This window comes from Pagrus pagrus (genome assembly GCF_965226575.1).
Source record: "Pagrus pagrus genome assembly, chromosome: 22".
In the NCBI taxonomy this organism is placed as follows: domain Eukaryota; kingdom Metazoa; phylum Chordata; class Actinopteri; order Spariformes; family Sparidae; genus Pagrus; species Pagrus pagrus.
The window spans coordinates 2,039,216-2,058,673 of NC_140204.1; the positions used below are offsets into that span (position 1 = coordinate 2,039,216).

The 19,458-nt window shown below is 40.9% G+C and overlaps 2 protein-coding genes across 5 annotated transcripts; one reads left to right on the forward strand and one right to left on the reverse strand.

Moving 5' to 3' along the window:
• Positions 1 to 481: 481 nt before the first annotated feature.
• On the forward strand, positions 482 to 13,072 carry LOC311251119 (fibrinogen alpha chain-like). Of its 4 annotated transcripts, none has more exons than XM_084343428.1 (13): positions 482 to 722; positions 873 to 982; positions 1,931 to 2,309; positions 2,885 to 2,989; positions 3,151 to 3,334; positions 3,495 to 3,640; positions 4,194 to 4,292; positions 4,629 to 4,796; positions 5,389 to 5,965; positions 9,488 to 9,603; positions 10,069 to 10,252; positions 10,330 to 10,475; positions 11,772 to 13,072. In XM_084343428.1, the coding sequence occupies exons 3-13, from the start codon at positions 2,259 to 2,261 to the stop codon at positions 12,117 to 12,119; spliced, it is 2,124 nt and encodes a 707-aa protein (XP_084199554.1). In that variant the 5' UTR covers positions 482 to 722; positions 873 to 982; positions 1,931 to 2,258; the 3' UTR covers positions 12,120 to 13,072. The 4 variants fall into 4 exon arrangements, with proteins under 4 accessions (XP_084199554.1, XP_084199553.1, XP_084199551.1 ...); XM_084343427.1 differs by having other exon boundaries at positions 5,389 to 5,461; XM_084343425.1 differs by lacking the exons at positions 9,488 to 9,603; positions 10,069 to 10,252; positions 10,330 to 10,475; positions 11,772 to 13,072 and adding an exon at positions 6,601 to 7,687.
• Positions 13,073 to 13,261: 189 nt separating this feature from the next.
• fgb (fibrinogen beta chain) lies at positions 13,262 to 18,126 on the reverse strand. Its single transcript, XM_084344389.1, has 13 exons — positions 17,995 to 18,126; positions 17,733 to 17,765; positions 17,537 to 17,634; positions 16,888 to 16,990; positions 16,475 to 16,543; positions 16,253 to 16,367; positions 15,916 to 16,022; positions 15,543 to 15,657; positions 15,071 to 15,190; positions 14,842 to 14,964; positions 14,661 to 14,755; positions 14,054 to 14,244; positions 13,262 to 13,867 (listed from the first exon to the last, which is right to left on the reverse strand). Exons 1-13 carry the CDS (start codon positions 18,070 to 18,072, stop codon positions 13,633 to 13,635), a joined length of 1,482 nt encoding a protein of 493 aa, XP_084200515.1. The 5' UTR covers positions 18,073 to 18,126; the 3' UTR covers positions 13,262 to 13,632.
• Between the last annotated feature and the right edge of the window lie 1,332 nt (positions 18,127 to 19,458).

Here is a 19,458-nt window from a genome sequence, read left to right on the forward strand (position 1 = left end):
GCGGCAAGAGCTTCCGGCTCATGCATCACTGTCTCATCCACGAGCGCCTCCACACGGGGGAGAAACCGTACAAGTGCGACAAGTGCGAGAAAAGCTACTCCCATCCATCAGGGCTGAAGGTGCACCAGTCTGCTCACGAGGAGAAACCACCGCGCTGCTCCCTGTGTGGGCAGAAGTTCGACAAGCTCGCCAAGCTGACCGATCACGAGTGCCAAGCGACGGCGGAGAAACCCCACCGCTGCTCCCAGTGCGGCAAGTGCTTTACCCAGACTGCAACTCTGAAGAGGCACCAGCTGATCCACACCGGAGAGAAACCCTACGTCTGTAAGGAGTGCGGGAAGCAGTTCAACCACACGAGCAACCTCACCAAGCACCTGCGCATCCACACCGGAGAGAAGCCGTTTGAGTGCGAGCTCTGTAAGAAGGGCTTCAGGCTGCTGCAGCACCTCACACACCACCGGCTCACACACAACAAGAAGGATTAGAGACTCTGAGAGTTTGGACTTTTTTATGTGGACGTGGAGGTCGAGCTGGTTACAAGGAGGCGTCTTCTGTCAGCATGTACGACAAAGTTAATCAGCAACACAAATGATTTCAGTTATACTTCACGAACAAGATGAAAAGTAGTTTCTGTGTGTTCCCTCCTCTCTAAATGAAAATCAAACGCCGTCCTCCTGCTGATCCGTTCACATGGTTCATCTCCTCCACCTCATCTGTGACATGCAAGTTCCTTTATTATCTACATTATTGCCAATTACTATATACGTATTAGTAATGTGACCTTATTTAGAAAGTCTAATAAATTCACTTCTGTCTGCTCTGTCGACCTTTTGACAATCTGAAACTGATCATTAGTCACATATCTCCAGCAGGTGGTGCTGTTTCTGCATTCTCCTCAGTGATCTCCAGCTCTTCACACCTGACCTGTGGACACCGCTGAGTGATGGAGGAAGAACTGGGTCAGAGGTCCGATCATCACAAGGTTGGTACGAATGCCTGGAAGAGACTCAGAGTGATGTTTTAATGTTCTGTTCCTCCAGAAAATCAGATGAAATTGTGGGTTAACAGTTAAGTTTTATTATTGGATTAAAGTTGTGATAATTGGAGAATTGAAATGAATTGAAATTAAAGTTTGAGTTTAATAAACACTACTGAAACGTCTTCATGGTAATAATCCTGTAGAAAAACTAGACGTCTGTCATCAAACAAAATTAAACAATCAAAAAATCTGCTACAAAATTAGAAATCTATAAAAATGACGGAGTAATATAACATCTTTGTTTGTTTTATGTCTTCAAAGAACATCAACACTCAAACAAGAAGTTTTCAAAGACGTTTATAATCCTTCTCGAGAGAATTTACAGTCAAAATATGTTTAAAAAGTGTGTTTTCAGCTCTGATGTTATGTTCAACAACATCTGTGTCACTTATAAATGTGACTGAGCTCCATTAATGACACAAACTCAACATTTGAGTTAATAAAGTGAAAACTAGCAAAGATGTTTGTTCAGGTAAAAATAAAAAAATATTCATTATTATGTCAGATATTGTTAATTTCAACCTGATCCAGTGAAAAATAAGCAGTTGATGTACAGAGTACACAAACACTAAAGTGACGACTTTAGCCCAAACTTAAAATAATCACAAAAAAGTATAGACACAGGATTTTACAAGGTCCCATTAATTAATTAATTTATTTTTTAAATCCATGACATGATCTTGCAACAGTTCTTCTCTCTGTGTGAGTTTTCATAGAATGACCCTTTAATAAAACACAGTGATACAATTTACTGCACTTAACAGAAAATAAACATACAAAGATTGAAATAAAACATTAAAATTAAAGACACAAAACGTTTCCACACAATGTTCAGACAACAAAACTGATTTTAATGAGTCGATGCTGTAATGTTTTTCTTTCACTCATCAGTTAGTCATCGCTGGAGTCATCGCTGGATCAGAACTGTAACTGTCAGTTCTGTTTGTCACTGTTTGCTGTGAGAAAACATTCTGGATCAAATGCCGGGAAGTCCTGAAGCGACTGAACTGAGCGGTCACTGTGTTTGTGTACATTTTCACAAAGACACACACAGTACGACAAACAGCCTCCACATCGATCAGCTGAGGTTACTCAACACTGATCGGACCGAGCAGACGTGTCCTGATGAGTCACCGGAGGGTTCAAATGATCCGTCGGCCGCGCTGAAGCAGCATTCAGCGACTCGTCTTCACACAGAGGAACAAGGACAGAAACAAAGATGCAGCGACTCGGTCTACTCTTCTGTTTTATCATCGGTGTGGCTTCACATGTAAGTCTCACGACACCGACGATCTTTAATACGCAAAGATTTACAAACTGATTCTCCCAAACATATAATTGGACATTGACTGAAGTACTGTACTCGAGTACAATTCTGAGGTACTTTGTACTTCTCATCATTTTACAAGCAAATACTGTACTTTTTACTCCGCTTCATTTATTTGAGAGCTTTAGTCATAGTTACTTTGCAGCTTGCACTCTGCTTCAGAGACAAAGGAGCAACATTTTAGATTATTTTATCGTCTTCATGATTAGAAAAATGCTTATTTTCAGATCTGATAATTGTTCAACAGACTTAATATAAGATACTTTTACTCAAGTACTATTTGTTTGGGTAGCTTTAAGTTTAAGTAATATTTTAACATGATGTCTTCACTTTTAGTCAAGTATGACTTTAGGATGAATGATTGTTTGTTGCTTTCTGTCACATGAAATTATAATATTTTTTTATATTTTTATTTTGCTCATGGTATCTTAAACTACATTAGAGATGAATAATAAAATAGAAACGTTCAGTATTTTTCTGCTGGTCCGTAAACATCTGCACTCTCTGTCTGTTTTGAGGGAGCCTCAATCGACCCGAGAGGAGCTCGTCCAGTGGAGCAGGGCACCAGAAGTGAGAAATGTGCCTCTCAGAAGGAGTGGCCTTTCTGCACAACTGACGAATGGGTACGAGTCCATCTCTACTTTTTCACATTGATGATGTAAAATTTCCTGAGCTCAGATTTCATCCTCCTGCTCTTCTCTCTTGTGGAAACACAAATTATTTAAAGTTACAGTTTTCTTTTGCGCTGTAAGTAATGAGGAACATCCCCTTTCCATCTCTTCAGGGCCCTAAATGCCCGTCGGGCTGCAGGATCGAGGGTCTGATGAACAAATACGACCACAGTCTGCTGAAGAGGATCGAGAAGATCCGCAGCCTCCTGGATCAGAACACGGCCAAGCAACGCTCCGCTGACCTGGCTACCAAACAGACCTACGACTACCTGAAGGACAAACTCACCACCGATGCTGGTGAGTTCAACTTTAACTGAACAAGGAGACGTTTTTAGATTTATGTTGGTGTTAAAGTTGATGCAGAATTTAGCACCAAACTCTGGTCGAAGTCTGAATGTTTGCCAGGTGTCAGTCGGTCTGGGTTAGGGTTAAGATTCACACTCTCTTCCTCCACCAGGTCACAACACCAACTACTACGACTTGGCCCAGAATCTGCGCCAGAGGATCACAGACATGAAGATCAAGATCGACCGCCAGCTGAGGATCCTGGCCGCCCTGAAGGATCGAGTCAAAGACCAGGTGGTGGAGATGCAGAGGCTGGAGGTACGTAGACACGATGAGAAGACATGTTTGCATTCATTGATATTCACTGATGTCGCTACAAAGGCAGAAGGAAAGAACGACAGTGAATGGAGTCAAGTTTTCAGACAACAAAATGTGTTATGTCAGATTTCTCGTCCATTTAACTTATAAACTAATTTTACAACATTTGAATATGTAGTTTAATTGTATCTTGTCACCAGGTTGTAGGTTGTAGCCGACATCTGCTAAGCTAGTTAGCTTTAGCAAGGTGTTATCCATCATTGTTGGGTTTAGCAGTCATTTAGTAATGTCGAGTAACTTAAACTGAATACATTTGAATTTTACACGGTCCTTAAAAAAGATAAACAAAAAGTGAACAGATTTAAATTTTTACGAGAACGTCAGTTTGTACTAAACATGTAGGTGAGCGACTGCGTTTTGCTTTTGTCGGGCAGATGTCTCAACTTTAATTTGTTAGCACAGATTTTTAACACAGTTGTAGTCCGACTTTGTCTGTTTACTTTGAGAATTTAAACTCGATGCAGCTCATTCCCGACTCTTTGTCTCCTGTCAGGTTGATATCGATATTAAGCTCCGTTCCTGCAAAGGATCCTGTCAAGGCTACTCCGAGTTCCAGGTGGACCACGAGAGCTACGTGGAACTGGACAAACAGGTAAGGCATATTTACAAAATGCTAACGCGATGAGGTTTCTGATCAGTTATCATCTGTAATGTGGATATAATGACTGAGTGGGTAAAGACAAGTACTGGAACAAGTAGAACAGGCTGGTGAGTTCAGAACTGGCATCACTTTACTGTAATGCAGCCTTAAAACCAGGAAAAGACAACACTTATGACATATCACCATATAGTCTCATTATGTATCAGCAAAAGTAAACCTGAAAACACCAAACATCACAACAATCAGGTTTTGATAGTGCTGGTGCCCTAAATCAGGCTTTGTATTGTCTTTTAGTGAGAAGCCACTCTGTGTCTGTCTGTTTCCCAGGTTAACCAGCTGGACTCCCAGTCGGCTCAGAGCAGAGCAGAGTCCGTGAAGACGCTGTACGTGATGAAGAGCCGGCCGCTGCAGGACCAGATCGTGGACAGCATCTACAAGTCCAAGGACACAACCGGATCTGTGGCAGCACAGCGGAGAGAAGACGTGTTCAATGATGTGAGTGACACGTTATATTGGTTCGCGAAGGACACGGCAAACAAATCCCATGAAAAAAGACAAAACCTACAATGTGTTGGTTTGTAACTCAACACTTGTGACAGTTTCAGACTCTTTCAACACGTCCTGAAGTGAAAGTAGACCGTCCCCAAATCAAAGTGTTGTATTCTTTAGTTGTTATTGGATCTTGGTGCATCTCTGTATCCTGCCACCATTTTGGATTTATAACGCCATATCTCAAAATAACCGAGAGATTCAAAGATGACAACCAACTGGCATTGTGCTCAAAGCTTTGGGGGTCCACTACCTGGTGTACTCCACATCGCAGCTTCACTTAGCTAATGGTTTGCTACTGAGGCTACTTCTGCTGGTCGTCCTGCCATCCCTTGGTAGTAGAAGGCAAAGATATGATATCACATTATTTTGCTTATGGTATGAGAGGTTTTGCTCCCATATAACTTATTTTGCCAGAAAACACTCCAGTTCATCTTAAGGAAGAGCTGTCCATAATCTATAATTCGCACAAAAACACCCCACCTTTTCTAGAACCATGACCACTCATGCTCAAGTCATCTATCCTTTTCGTCCCCAGGTGCCTATGGTCCAGTTGGTCCTTGGGGAGGAAGGCTCCAGTTCATCCCCGGCAACCATCTCCAAGGTCCAAGGTACTTCCTACTCTCCACCTACATTCTCATCATCCTCCTCGTCCTCGTCTTCCTCGTCCTCCTCCTCCATCACTGAGCTCGGAGGCAGCAGCGATTCATTCGGTACAGGTGGAGGGCTTCCAGGCCACGGCAGCTCCGGTACGACCCACATGTCCACACAAACCATCAGCTGCACCAAGAGCACCAGGAGGACCGTCGTCCACACGAAGGACGGGCCAGTGGAGAGAGTGGAGGAGGTGTATGAGGGAGGCCCCGAGTGCCAGGCCCTGGCAGACAGTACCAAGGGAGGGATGGGCTCCCTCTTCCCCACCCTCGTCCACAGCGGTGGTGCCAAGGGAAGCATCTTAGGAGATGCCAAAACTGGGTTTGGGGACCCTTTTGCCGCTGATGGGCTTGACCTCGGCGGGTTTATGACGGACAATGCAGAAGATGACGTTCCAGATTTCCACGCCCGGAGTGTGAAGACCAGGCGTGTCGAGCGGCAGGCAGATTATATAGGAAAAGGTACCGAAACATCAGACGTGGAGTAAAATCTGTAGGGGCCACTACGGCGCAGTCAGCTAGACAGCATGCTTTAGCGTCAGCTAGCTTGCTAGCTAGCCCTATGTACCAAACAATGAAGTGAACATAGTAATTGTTATTGTTGTTACTCAAGCTTAAAGATTTTCACATTCAGTGTGATGTATTAGATAATTACTGAGGACTTTGCCGTCATTATGAATAGAAACTAAAGACTATGCGAAGTTCTTTTGCACCCACAAAATTTCAAATGCAGATCGACAAAAATGGGTTGAGTAAAAGCTGGTTTTAGCAGTTAAATTGAGGTGAAGCACGCTTACAACTCGGGTTCAGGAACTGCAGATGGTAGAAGCACGCAGATAAATCTAGGACAAAACTCAGAAATATCTGATATTCCCAGAAACATCCCAGAGCACATGATCTTTTTGTCCTCATTAGTAGCGCCAGCCAGATTTTTATGTGCCAAAAAGTCGTGCAGATTCTCCGGATGCAGATTGACGGGGGTTAATTAGGGAAAGAGACCGTTTGCGCTTTCATCATTTAGCAGTCAATTTGAGCTAGCCGAGCCAAGGTGGTCCAAGCTAACTTGCGGTTTGCGGTGTGCCCCTCTCTGTTTGCAGATTGTGTCGAAGCCTACCAGAACCATCTGAAAGGGGAAACAAACGGCCTGTTTAACATCAGACCCGGCGGCACCGACTCCACACAGGTAGTGGAGGTTTACTGCCAGCAGGAGGGGCTTATGGGTGGGTGGTTGTTAGTCCAGCAAAGAGAGACTGGCGCGCTTAGCTTTAACCGCACCTGGGCCGAATATCGCACCGGGTTCGGCTCAGTCGACGCAAAGGGCAAGGGGGAGCTCTGGTTAGGCAACCAGAACCTCCACCTGTTGACCAATCAGGGTGAGACCATGCTAAAGGTGGAGCTGGAGGATTGGGAAGGGGGCGTAGCTAGTGCGGAGTACATAATCAGGGTTGGCTCAGAGGAGGAGGGGTACCCGCTGCATGTGTCGGGGTACACCGGGGATGCCGGGGACGCGCTGGTGATGCCTAAGTCTGATATGGCATCTTACCTGTCGCACAACGGGATGAAATTCAGCACTTTTGACAAAGACAATGACAAGTGGGAGGAGAATTGTGCAGAGATGTACGGGGGCGGGTGGTGGTACAACAACTGCCAGTCAGCTAACTTGAATGGGATGTATTATAAAGGCACGTACGACCCGGAGAAAAACTCACCATATGAGATAGAAAACGGAGTTGTTTGGGTGACGTATAAAACGGCTACTTACAGCCTGAAAACTGTCAGGATGTTTATCCGATCTGCAGCTTTTTAATAGGACATACGAAGAAATGATCAGTACACGCTTTTAGACACAGAATCTATTTAAACCCCATGAAAATGTGCTTACAAAACAGGCAACAGGCGCAAAAAACAGGACATGTTAGAGGCCAAAAATCAAAGGTGGTTTCAGACCTTCAGACTGTTGATCTGTTCGTAAATCATTCTGAGATTTCAAAATCATGTCAAACAGTGTCAGTTTGTCAGCGTGGGTGTTTGTGTTGATTCTTGCTTATGTAAATGTCACTGACCTCTTTGTGAGGATTATCTGATCAGTGTTCTAGGAACGACCTGATGTTTCAACAATGTTCAACTCTGTATGGAGAAATGACTGACCTCTGCTCAATGAATAAAGATTCAATGTTCACTTCAGCTACTCTGGTTTGTGGTGTTATTTTAGATCAAACTCTTTAACGTGTGGTGGTGGGCAGATATTTGGAGCAATATTTAACCATTTAAGTTGGAGTAGCATGTCTCAATCACTAAAAATGCATTTGTCCAATCCTTATCTGTGCATTTTCTTTTTAAAAATTTGATATTATTTTCTCTGGAATAGTTTAATTAAACAGTCTACAGATTGTACTGTATGTAAATATAGACCCATTTTTCTAAATAGTGGCCCTTTGGCGCGTAACTTCCACTGCAGGTGGATAGATGTATTTTCAGTTGTAGAAAAAAATCTTTAAGAAAAATGTTTTGTGTACATGATACTTAAGGCTCAAATGTTCCTTACTTATTTTGTTGAAAAATAGTTTTTACCTGCCTGGTTTTCTCAGAATAAAAGGATTTAAACAGTTATTCCTGAATCACTTTTTATGCCACTGATGCATAATGTAATTACTTCAACACAACACATATTGAAAAAAGTTATTGTAGTGATATTTTAAGTGTTAAACAGTCTTGAAAAACGTCATTGTTAAGATATTTTACTTGTTTAACAATATTGAAAAAAGCTGTCCTGATGTCCTGTTAATTGTTTAATAGTCAAAACAAACATGAAAGAATCGGTACTTTGTGATTTACTTATTTGTGCATGAAAGGGCTATATAACACAACAAAACACTTACGTTCATACCAATACAAAAAAATATTGACCTATATTGTTACAACATAAACTATTGACCAATTTCATAAATGTTAATTGTGAATTGTCTTGAGACTTGTTCTTACCATTTGTCTTTGACTATTAAAGTAATTATATTTAAATATACTGCACACAAAAAGTGTTACATTTATTATTCTTTGCAATGTGTTTTCAGACATAAAAAGAACTTTAATATTAAAGTGATCTCAATTCAAATCACCTGTGTGTTGACTTACTGTAGTAGAAATATACCTTTACACTCTCACCAAAAATAATTTGCTTAGAACAGTGACTTATTTATGTATTTTAATTACATGTTAGTCTAACTTTATTACACAAGTTCAATGTATGAATTGTTAATTATTACACAACCTTACATAAAATACTAAATGAAAACATTGTCAAACATAAGAACATAAAACTTGATACATGAAGGAAATAACATTTGTTTTCAATTTAAAAGTCAAATTAAAAACAAATGTTATTTCCTTCATGTATCAACAGTTTTATGTTCTTCTTTTACAATTTTACGTAAAGGTCCTCACATACCCCAAATAACCCTTCTTCAGAAATGCTCTCAGTATGTTCTCACAAACAATAAATAAAATCTTAGCTATTCACACGTCCTTTCATTTCTCAAACATCCTCACAATTCGCAAAGCTGCTCATTTTCTTAAAATCTGCCAACTTTTCAGAAATGTCCTCAGTTTTCCAACACTCAAACATATTTTTACATCTAATTTCGTTACACAAGTGTCTCAGTTAATGCAATGTTTTTCTATCATGTTGAGTCGATGTGAATAAACTAAAAGACTTAGTCTGATTAGATTAAATTCATACCTACAATTTCTACATAAAGTGTTCATTCAGTTTGCCCAGTTGGTAATCGAGTTTTGTTTAAAGGCAGTTTGAACTTTTCACTGAGGAAAAATCACAGTTGATGTGACCAAAAAATGAAACAAACACAAAAGTAGGAGATGAAATCATTTAAACAATCTGAACTTCAGAGCAGTGACAGAATACAAACACCGCTGCAGGTCACATTTTAGGTCACAGTCCTGTTTGTGTTTGTGTTTGTCTGTCTGCAGTGTGTGTGAGGCTGAAGCAGCAGAATCAAGATGGCCGACAGCCTCGCAGGAAAACGTACAAAAAGCAACAATGTCGAGCGAAAAAAGACGTCCCTCTGTGTTCAGATGATGACTGGGTAAGACACACAGCTGCACTTTATATTCCATATGAAACTCTGTCGGCTGGGCAGCACTGCATCTAAATGATATCGCACTGTTTTTAGTTATTCGGCTTAATATAGGCAAGGCAAGTTTATTTGTATAGCACAATTCAGACACAAGGTAACTCAAAGTGCTTTACAGGCGCATAAAAAATACATTAAAAGAATTTTAAAACAGGTCTAGAAATAGGAACGTAGGCTACAATGGAAAAATTACATTAGAAACATTTAAAAATACATTAAAACAAAATATTAAAACAAGTTAAGAAATAGGAAAGAAGGCTAAAATAGCCTACACCAGCTTAGAGACAAGAATAGAGAATAAAAGTCACAGAGAGAACAACATAGTTTCATCTGTCGCAGTATATTTATGGTTATTGATCTCCAAAGCTGCTTGTTAATTCTCTCGGACCTTCTTGTAAACCCTCGTGTTCTCCAAAGGTCTCTAAATGCCCGTCTGGCTGCAGACTCCAGGGTTTGATGTCACAGATGGAGAGCGAGGTGGAGAGAAAGCTGGCGAAGGTGTGTGAGACAGCAAAGACGTACGAAGACGTGGCTGAGAAGTCCATGAAGGCGGTGACGCACATCTACAGCTACAACCGACGAGTCATAGTCAACAGATACAGTAAGACTGACTGTGACTCGCTGACTGTTTGATTTGGTTCGCTGGACAGAATACAATAATTAAATGTTTGTCTGCAGCTTCAGAGCTGAAGTTCGTGGAACAAGCGGAAGGATTGGCCAGGAATCTCACGACACTACGGAAACGGTCGTTCAGACTGTCGCAGGAACTCGACGAGCTGCGTCGCAACGCCCAGAAACAGCTGGAGGACTTGTATCGCACCGAGGTGAGTTGGACGGGAGGTATACTCAACGTCAGAAGAATCTATAGTGTTGTTTATTTTAAATCCTTAAAGCTGCACTAATCTGTTCTCCTCGTTTTATTATCAACGCATCAAATCACCACATGTAATATGGAAGATGGTGCTTGCAATGACAATATCCCCGTCAGTTCTGTGGAGTGTTTTAGCCCCTTTCAGCTCATTGTTTTGGTTTTACTACCTGCAACTTTACAGTTTTTGTTTGAGGCAGGCATTTGTCTTTTTTTCACAAATGTTTTTTCGCAGGTTTCACATTATTTCTTTTCTTCTCCTCCTGATTTATTTTTTCACTCTGTCACACATGATGTAAAATATTTCTCCTGAATATTTTTTTCCCCCTCCAGAAACTTTTTTGTCTAGCACAAAACATTTCAGAAGAAAACTTTTTTCATGTGTGAATTTTTTTTTCCAGAGAACAATCTCCAACATTTTTTTTCCACTTGGTTTCAATTTTTTTTCTATTCCCCCTCAATTAAAACATTTTTTTAGTCGTGATTTATTTAGTTATGAAAAAACAAATCTCCCGAAAAAAAAATGTTTTCACTTGGTTTCTCATATTTTTATTTCCTCTTTGGAATTTAAAAAAAAAAAAACTCTTTTCACACATGAAAAACAAAAATGACTTTCTCCAGGTTTTTTTTTTTTCACATAAAAAAAATTTTCTTTGCCCCCTCTGGAAACTTTTTTCACTCCATGTCATGCATGAAAAAAAATAGACAAAAAATATTTTCACACACACAGTTGTTTTTTTCCCCCTTCCCAAAAAACCCCAAAAATTTCTCAAATTTTCTAAAATCATTTCTGTGTCACACATGAATAAAACACTTTTTCTCCTGAAATTTTTTTCCATCCGGGTTAAAACATAATTTTCACAAAAAGTGTTTTTTCTTTTTAAATCTGTGTCACGCATGAAAAACACTTGGTACACTCACTTAACAATATTTTTTTTCTTAGTCAGTTTCACACAAAAAAATTTTTGTAAAAAAATATGTTTCCATTCGGGGTCAGATGTATTTTTCTTTTCCCCCTGCTCGACTTTTTTTTTTTTTTTTTTCCTTAATGTCACTCATGAAAAAAAAAAACAAAGTCCTGAAACCTTTTTTTTTACTCTGTTTCACACATGGAGAAAAAAATGTAATTCTTCTGAAATTAAGTTTAAAAAGGAACTTGGCTACGCCCTAAATGCACTTCCACTATGGACCATGTTGAAATAGGGCACTGCATGCTAACGTTGTGTCGACTGCTTGTTGCTTACGTTACCAGGTGGACGTTGACATGAAGCTGCGAGCCTGCTCCGGGTCCTGCCAGTCGGCGTTACCGTTCAGCGTTGATCATCAGAGCCATCAAGCGCTCCAAACTGACATGGACCAGATGGACAAGACTCGCAACCAGAGAAAGAAGGCAGCTACGCCTCCTGGAGACATCCCACATATCAAGCTGCAGCCTGTAGACTCAGACCTGCCACCGTCCTCCGAGTATAAAACCATCCCGACGGTCCGGAGAGAACTGTTGACCCAGTTTGAGGACATCGGGCAGAATGAGGTGGTTCTGGAGGAGCTGCTGGCCGAGGCTGCAGATGTGGAGGCTCTCGATCCTGTGGAGCTGGAATGAAAGGGTTTGGCGTGTCTTCTTCTTTTCAAAAGCACTTCTTAATTTGGCTTTGAAAGGACTTTTACAATATATGTAGTTGTTTTTCTTTCTGATTGAAGGTGTATAACACCACGGTGTTGGATTGTGCAAACTGTGAGGCCAATCACACTAAGATGGCTGCACCTGGTGTGCCATCCTCTCTTGCACCAAGTGTCATGTTTCTCAGCGACGTCGATACATTCAGTTGTAAGTGAAAGGTGCAGAGTCACGCAGTTTTTTTTCCATTAATTACATTGAATCCCCTGTTGCGTACTCAGCCCTGCTGTGCAGACACTTGTCCGAGGTGTCAGTTTCATTAAGTCACTGTCATTCAGTGTCCAGACAATGTTTCTCGTTCCTCCTATTCTTTTTCACCATTATCTCCTCTGCTTAAGACTGTTATAAGTCCTCTGAAAGTCCTCCTCCCGATTCCTAGTGCAAGATTTTCACCTTCGTAGCTCTCTTAAGGGCTGAGATGCTATGTGGATAACTTTAATCATTACCAGGAGTGAGTCTTAACTTTTAGAGTTTCATCACTTGGTGCAACTCTTAGTTCTTGGAAGATTTATGGGTACTGTTCAGGAATTGTCTGGTTCTGCAAGTTGCCAAAGCTCCTTTTACCTCCGACCTCGAGGGCACACTCCTCTCTTTTCCCTGTTTCGTTATTTATCGGTATTTATTTTCTTAACGGTGCTACTTGTAAGAAACATTGACTCTTTGGGATGGCGGCCGACCCGTCCTACAATCCCGGAGCGTCATTAATTGACGAGTTGAGAATGAGACTATAAAAAGTTTCTTACAAATAGCAACTTTAAGGCACAGAAACAATGACTTTCATGCTGTACAGTGAATTTCTGGATGCATTCAAGGTGCTGCCTGTTTTTTCTGTAATCTTGTGGTTCACATATCAGTTAATAAATAACTGTTTTGCACAAGTTTGTAGCCTCTCAGAGCCCTTATTCTGTATTTCTTGTGTTTCTTATCAGAAAATTTAAATCTGTTTCCTTTAAAAGATCCTTTCACTTGTATTGATCAGCACTACTGTGGTAAGTTCATACTTGTTTTGCAGATGACTGTACTTTATTCATTGAAACAGTGAAAGAACAACCAGACCAGACAGAAAGTAGGTTCCTCAATGTGTTTATTGAGTAGCGGAGGACAGTTGGCATCAACTCATCCTGTCGGTGCACACTGAAGACTTCACACGTTACAAGAAAGGACAGATCACAGCTCATTCGCTCACAACCAGTAAGATTTTTCTCTTTATCAGTAGACATGACAAGTTTATCTGACATTAAAACATCTCCTGTTTTCTTTATTTTGTTAGTGTTGCACATTTTTCAAACAGATTTTGGTTCTTTTTCACTTTCACAGCACATGTCCACACCCTTTTATAATCATGTCTAAATGTCCATCAACATAAAGGTTACTGGTAAAATACTTTTATTTTGGCGGTTTCCTGACTGTGCTACGTGCGCGTCAACTTGCTCAGACATTATTTGCTGGGGGGGAAGTAAGGCCGGATCTTCATGCTGATGGCCTTGAGAGAATACCAGCTGCCCTTCCAGTTCATCCACACCACGCCGTCGTCGGTGCCGTGCTTGGCCATCTGTTTGGTGTAGGCTCCGCTCATGTAGTATCGACCGTTGGGATTGGCCGAGTGGCAGCGATTGTACCACCAGCCACCTCCGTCCTCCTTGGAGCACTGTTTGGATGGATCGCCAGGGGTCCTGGTTCAGGGACAGAGACATTTTTTTTAAAAATGTATGAAAAACGTAAACACAGACTGGTATCTGCACTGCTAACTGAGCAAACAAGCTAACAGTAGCTACAGATAAACAACATTCTTACGTAGTGCACATCTAAATAATTAAAGTAACTCAAAGTCGTCTTTAAACGGGGATAACTTCTCTCACCAGTTGTCGTTGTCTCTGTCGTAGGTGCTGAACATCATGCCGTTGTGAATCGTCATGGTCCGGTTTTCACCGTAGAGCTCCAGAGATCCGTCCAGGAAACAGTTACCAGCAGTACCGGAGTAACCGTCCACGGCTAGCACGTAGTTGGACGTCTCTGATTGGATGGTGAACTGACTGTACTGGGCGTGGACCTAAACGCAGAAAACATTTGAGTTTCATCTCGAACTGAGACATCAGTAAAATATTTCAGTTTGTGTCTTAGCAAAGTTTAAGAGCTGGACTTCTCCTCAATGCTAATTATGTTGTTTCTAATGTTCTTGTTTATATTAAAATCAATAAGGTCAGATGAATCAAAACAGGCCGTGAGTCAGTGATGTTTGAGGACATCAGATTGGTCAAAAATCTGTCAATCATTTATTTCTATAGGTGTTTATTGAGGAACAATTGAGCAATTAAAGTTTTCCTACAAACAAAACAGATGGCGACCTGGTATAGAAATACTAGACCTAAAAAACTAGAGAATGTTTGAGTTTTTATTTTGGCTGAACTCGATTATCAACATAATGCTTTTCTCTTGATCAGTTTCTGCAGTAAACAGAGTCCTCACCTTGGCTCCGGACCAGTCCTGCATCTCAATGAGAACCTCAGTGGGGCCCATCTTGGTCAGCAGACTAATGCGGTCATTACCCAGCCAGTATTCACCTGTCACATGACAAAGGTACGCAAGTCAACCTCAAACCATAGTAACTTCAACACTTGACTCTTGTTTCATATTTTGAAAGTCTTACCTGGAGTCTCGCAGTGACCCTTGCCGGCGTCGAAGGCGATGTTGCCAAAACCGCGTCGGTATTCGTCCCAGCGTCGGCCGAAGTCGACACTGCCGTCAAGCCTGCTCTGGATGAGAAGCCATCCTGGGAAAATAGAGGAAGTTCTCTTGAAAACACTGAGACCTCTATCATTTATATCATTTACAATAAAAACTTACTAAATAATCCTTATTCTCTGTTTTATTCTCACCTCCGTTCTGGCTGGTCTGATCACAGAAGACCTTGTATGGAGGGTAAAAGGTGTCGGGCTGGACCACGTACATCTGGGAGTCTCTTCCTCCACGACGGTAGATCTCCTCACACTCCTTACCTGAATCCCACAGGTGAACGGTTCAACAAAGGAAAACTTCTGTACATATAGATTTGTATGAGAGATACATCTATATGTACTGTGATTGATGCAGAGTATTAATCGTTCTTGTTTTCTTTCGGTGTTTTTTGGACATAACTTTCACTAAAAATGTTGGATTGGCATGAAAAATGTTTGTGGGTGTAAGATTCATCACAAGTCCTGCAAATTTCAGCTGCGTTTTTTGGGTTTAACTTGCTTGAAACTCGCTATAGCTACCGTTACAACAAGTTATTTAGCGTCTATTCTATTAAACTGAGACAGATTATTGTGTTGGCTGTGAGCCTTTTGTACTAGGGGGCGACACACTCACCAGACACGACTGGTATGGGACATTTGGTCTTGCAGGGTTCCTTGCACTCCTCCCTCTGGGCCTGGATGGCCTTCTCCAGCCTCTGGATCTTCTGCCTGACCTTGTCCAGGACGCCCTGCAGCCGGGACACATAGCACGTCACATTTAAGGCGGGATGTACTGGATTCTAGTTGCTTGTGTGTTGTATAAATGACTTTTGGTTTCTGAGATACGTTTGTGATGCTTGATGCCCTTTTATGAATAAGGAAACATTTTAAATGAGTAAATGTCTTTGAAAAGGAAGTTTAGTTTCCGTGTGGCTGATAGGGAAAACATTTTTAATTTAACTTGACAGAAAGTTTTCTCCTACAGACTCGTGTGTGCTCTTATCTACCTGTAGCACTCTGATGTTGGAGGGGAAGACGGTGTCGACTGTCTCCTTGATGAAGACGTGCTGCTCCTCCACCCGATCGGTGTACTGACTGACCGCCCTGCCGTTGTCTGAGAGGAGGAGGACATGCAGACAGAGAAGAAACTTAAAGGACAAAAAATTCAAAAAAAATGTTGCACAAAAATAAAAAAAAAGAGTGAAAAAAACAATTTTCAGGAGAATTTATTTTCAGATGGAATAAAACAAACAAAAACTGACAGTGATCCTGTCATTTTTCAAATGATTCAAACACCATATGTTTTTGTTTTTTTGTCTTTAAGATGAATGAAAGAAAACTCACCGTCGAAGAGCCTCTGCCTCTCCCTCAGGGAGACGGAGATGCTGTTGACGTAGTTGAAGACGTTGTTTGTGGATCTGGACAGTTCATCCACCTTCGGCTTCAGGTCATTGACGCTCTGTGAGGAGTGTAGGCAGCAATAATTAGTCAACTCCAGTGTTTCCTCAATAATGTGACAAGGATTCAACTTGTTTTTGGAATTTTTTCACGTAAAACTTTGTTTACCGTCTTGACGTTCCTCTCTTGCTTCAGCAGGGCAGTCTTCAGCTCGCAGCCGTTAGGACACAGAACACCCTGTTGGACAGAAAAACTCCGATCAGTATAACGTAGGAAAGAAACCAGAAAATATTCACATGCAACAAGCGAGAATTTGGACTTATTTTTCTTTTTTTTTTAAATCGTTTTGACGTTTTAAATATTTTCTGAATTCCAAAAAGGCGTTTCGTAAGAGTCCCGACTCATGACTGCATCATCACACACCAATAACCTCGACCAAAATAACGATGGCCCTGAAATGAACTCAAACCAACTGGAAGAAACGGGTCTACGAACTTCTGCTCTAACGTAACGTCTGGAGTTTATAGTCGCTGTTCTGAAACGTGTTAAACAAATGTTCAGTTCCTCTGGCGTCGTCCTACCATCTCCTCCGAGGCGTGCGTGCATCCTCCAGACTCCGGCTGCTCCTGCTTCTCCTGCTCCTGTGGTCGTCCGACTGGAGCGGGGGTGGGGCGGCCGCGATACCTGGACCAACAGGAAGAGACGTTTCACTGACATGTAACTCTGATTTCTGACGACCACTTTGTTTTATGTTGTTTGTCTTTTTTAAAGGTTTACGGTTTAGTGTAATAATCACACTGCACATGTTTTAGAACATTGTTTGATGGATTGTCATAACACCTCGTCTGGATGTTCGTGGTCCCGAGGGCATGAAGGGCATCGTCTAACTGTTATTGACATAAAATTTGGTCAAACATTTTTTAATGTGTTCAATCAGGCGTGTCGCAATATTCACTAACTGTGACATTAAAAAAATAAATATTGATATGGTGTTAATAATCCAGCCATCATCTTCGGCAAACTTTGTTAATGAGTTCATCTGTTCTTCTGCTGTTCTCCTTATATTTCTATTTTGAGTTATTTAACGAACGAAACATCCAGTAAACAAAGTTACAGATGGATTCGATTGCTAGCATTTTTTTCCATTTCTATAGATATAATAATTTTATCGTGGATTAGTTTAGTTTGATGATTTGTACTCCTTTCTCATGTATATGTGTGTTCATGTACCTGCCGCGGCCACCGATTGGAGGCGGGGAATAGCGGTTGTTAGTGTAGACGTCTCCGCCTCTCACCGATGGACGATGACCTCGAACATCTATTGTCCCCTGCGGAGAAACAATTATTTTTTAAAAATGTGATGAAGGAAATACGTTACAAAATATGAAAATACATGAAACAGATGATGTAAGCACATTCTACATACCGTCCTGTTACTTGCAGGTGAACTGTTGGGGTCCTGTGGAAGACAATGTTTGTGAATGAATCCTTTTTTTTCTCTCAGGCTTGTTGTGTGAAAGCTTCATATCTACTCACACAAACTGAAAACTCCGATATTTGATGTGAAACTTGACTAAAACAAAATGTTATGTTAAGGAACAAACCCGGGTCATACTGTGTTCACATTCCTTTGGTCTGATATAACAACAAATCAGACGAATCTTTAGAAACTCGACCAACACACTCACACCATAGTCGTCATATTCCAGATCATCAGTGGCCCGGGCGGCGTACGCACACAGATACAGCAACAGCAGCGTCCTCATCGTCGACCGTCGATAAAGTTCCTCTTCTCAAATTGTCGCTGGTCTTCAGTGTGCCTTCACTCCTCTGTCTGTCCCTGAAAACTCACTGGACCGGGTATTTATCCCCTCTCTCTGCCTGTGAGCCGACGTCCTCCCACACTTTTATTGATCTTCTAAAACTGGTCAATAACTCCGGAGACAGTTTACCCAACCTGAGTCACCGCTGCAAACGGTCAGTCTGGACTTTATGAAGGAACAAAAGGGCACAAGGACTGAAAAGTTTCCTGATTAGTCACAATCTGTTGAACATATGTGTTAGCAGTGTCCACTTTCAAACCGGTGCTGTCCCACGAACACAGTGTTCAACACTGCTGCTGTCGAGTGACGACACATCCCTGAAATGTCAATAAACAGAGAAAGGGTTTTTAATTCGTGTTTTTCGTTTCACAAAGCCAGTATTTTTTTGATTAAATATATTGAAATCAAACAACTTCCAGCCAACAAAATAAATAAAGGATCTGGTACTTCTCACTGAACTTTATTGCTGGCAAAGGAAAAATATTTAAGCCTTTTGGAAATGACCTTGACTTCCTGACTCATGACCTGAGTATTGCTTAAATCCAGGTTAGATTTACTCAACAAGTCACCACCTGTGATTATTAAAAATGGACATTTTTAAAGAGCTTAAAATTTACAATTTTTAGTTCACTTTTTTCCACCCAGTTTCACACATGAAAAAACAAATTGTACAGAAAAAAATGTCAGGAGAAATTCTTTCAGTAGAAAAAAAGTGTAGAAAACAATGAAAAAGATACTTTTCGGGGGGGGGGGGGGGGGGAATAATTATGTTCATGTGTAAAACCAACAAAAAAGAAATAAACTCTTGATGAAAAAAAAGTTTTTATTTGATTTTCTCAATTTTCAGGGCAAAAAAAAATGTTTTTCAGAATAAAAATATTCTCCTGAATATTTTTTTTTACACTTACAAACACATTCTCCAGGAAAAACTTCTTTCATTGAAAAAAAAAGTTTTCCAGGAAAAATAGTTGGTTTTTCATGTGTGAACCCCAGCGAAAGAATTTCAGGAGCAAATTTTTTTCACTTGGTTTCACAAAAAACTTTTTTTTTTTCCCCCTGAAATTTTCATACATGGAAAAAAGTGTGTTCTTTTTAGAGTTGTGAATCAAGTGCAAGCAGTGGTATACCGTCTGTGTCGAACTTTAACATCTGAAGCGACTTTCATTCCCCAAATTCCGCCTTTTTTTTTTATCAGAATCGAATTTTTCCCCCCAAATTCTCACTTTTTCCTCAGAAACTTGCCATGTTGATGGAAAAAAAAAACTTTTAACAGAGGGAAAAAAGAATAACAAGGAAGAAACCTCAGGAAGAGTCACAGAGGAAGGGGTC

Bases quoted from the DNA above. Each gene is read 5' to 3' on its own strand.
- LOC311251119 (XM_084343428.1), top strand. From the start codon at position 2,259: ATGCAGCGACTCGGTCTACTCTTCTGTTTTATCATCGGTGTGGCTTCA. The intron at 3,641-4,193 runs GTACGTAGACAC...GTCTCCTGTCAG, and splicing joins TGGAGATGCAGAGGCTGGAG to GTTGATATCGATATTAAGCT. The intron at 10,253-10,329 runs GTAAGACTGACT...GTTTGTCTGCAG, and splicing joins AGTCATAGTCAACAGATACA to CTTCAGAGCTGAAGTTCGTG.
- fgb (XM_084344389.1), bottom strand. From the start codon at position 18,072: ATGAGGACGCTGCTGTTGCTGTATCTGTGTGCGTACGCCGCCCGGGCC. The intron at 16,023-16,252 runs GTGAGTTTTCTT...TCCTCCTCTCAG, and splicing joins GAGGCAGAGGCTCTTCGACG to ACAACGGCAGGGCGGTCAGT. The intron at 15,191-15,542 runs GTGAGTGTGTCG...TGTGGGATTCAG, and splicing joins TCCCATACCAGTCGTGTCTG to GTAAGGAGTGTGAGGAGATC.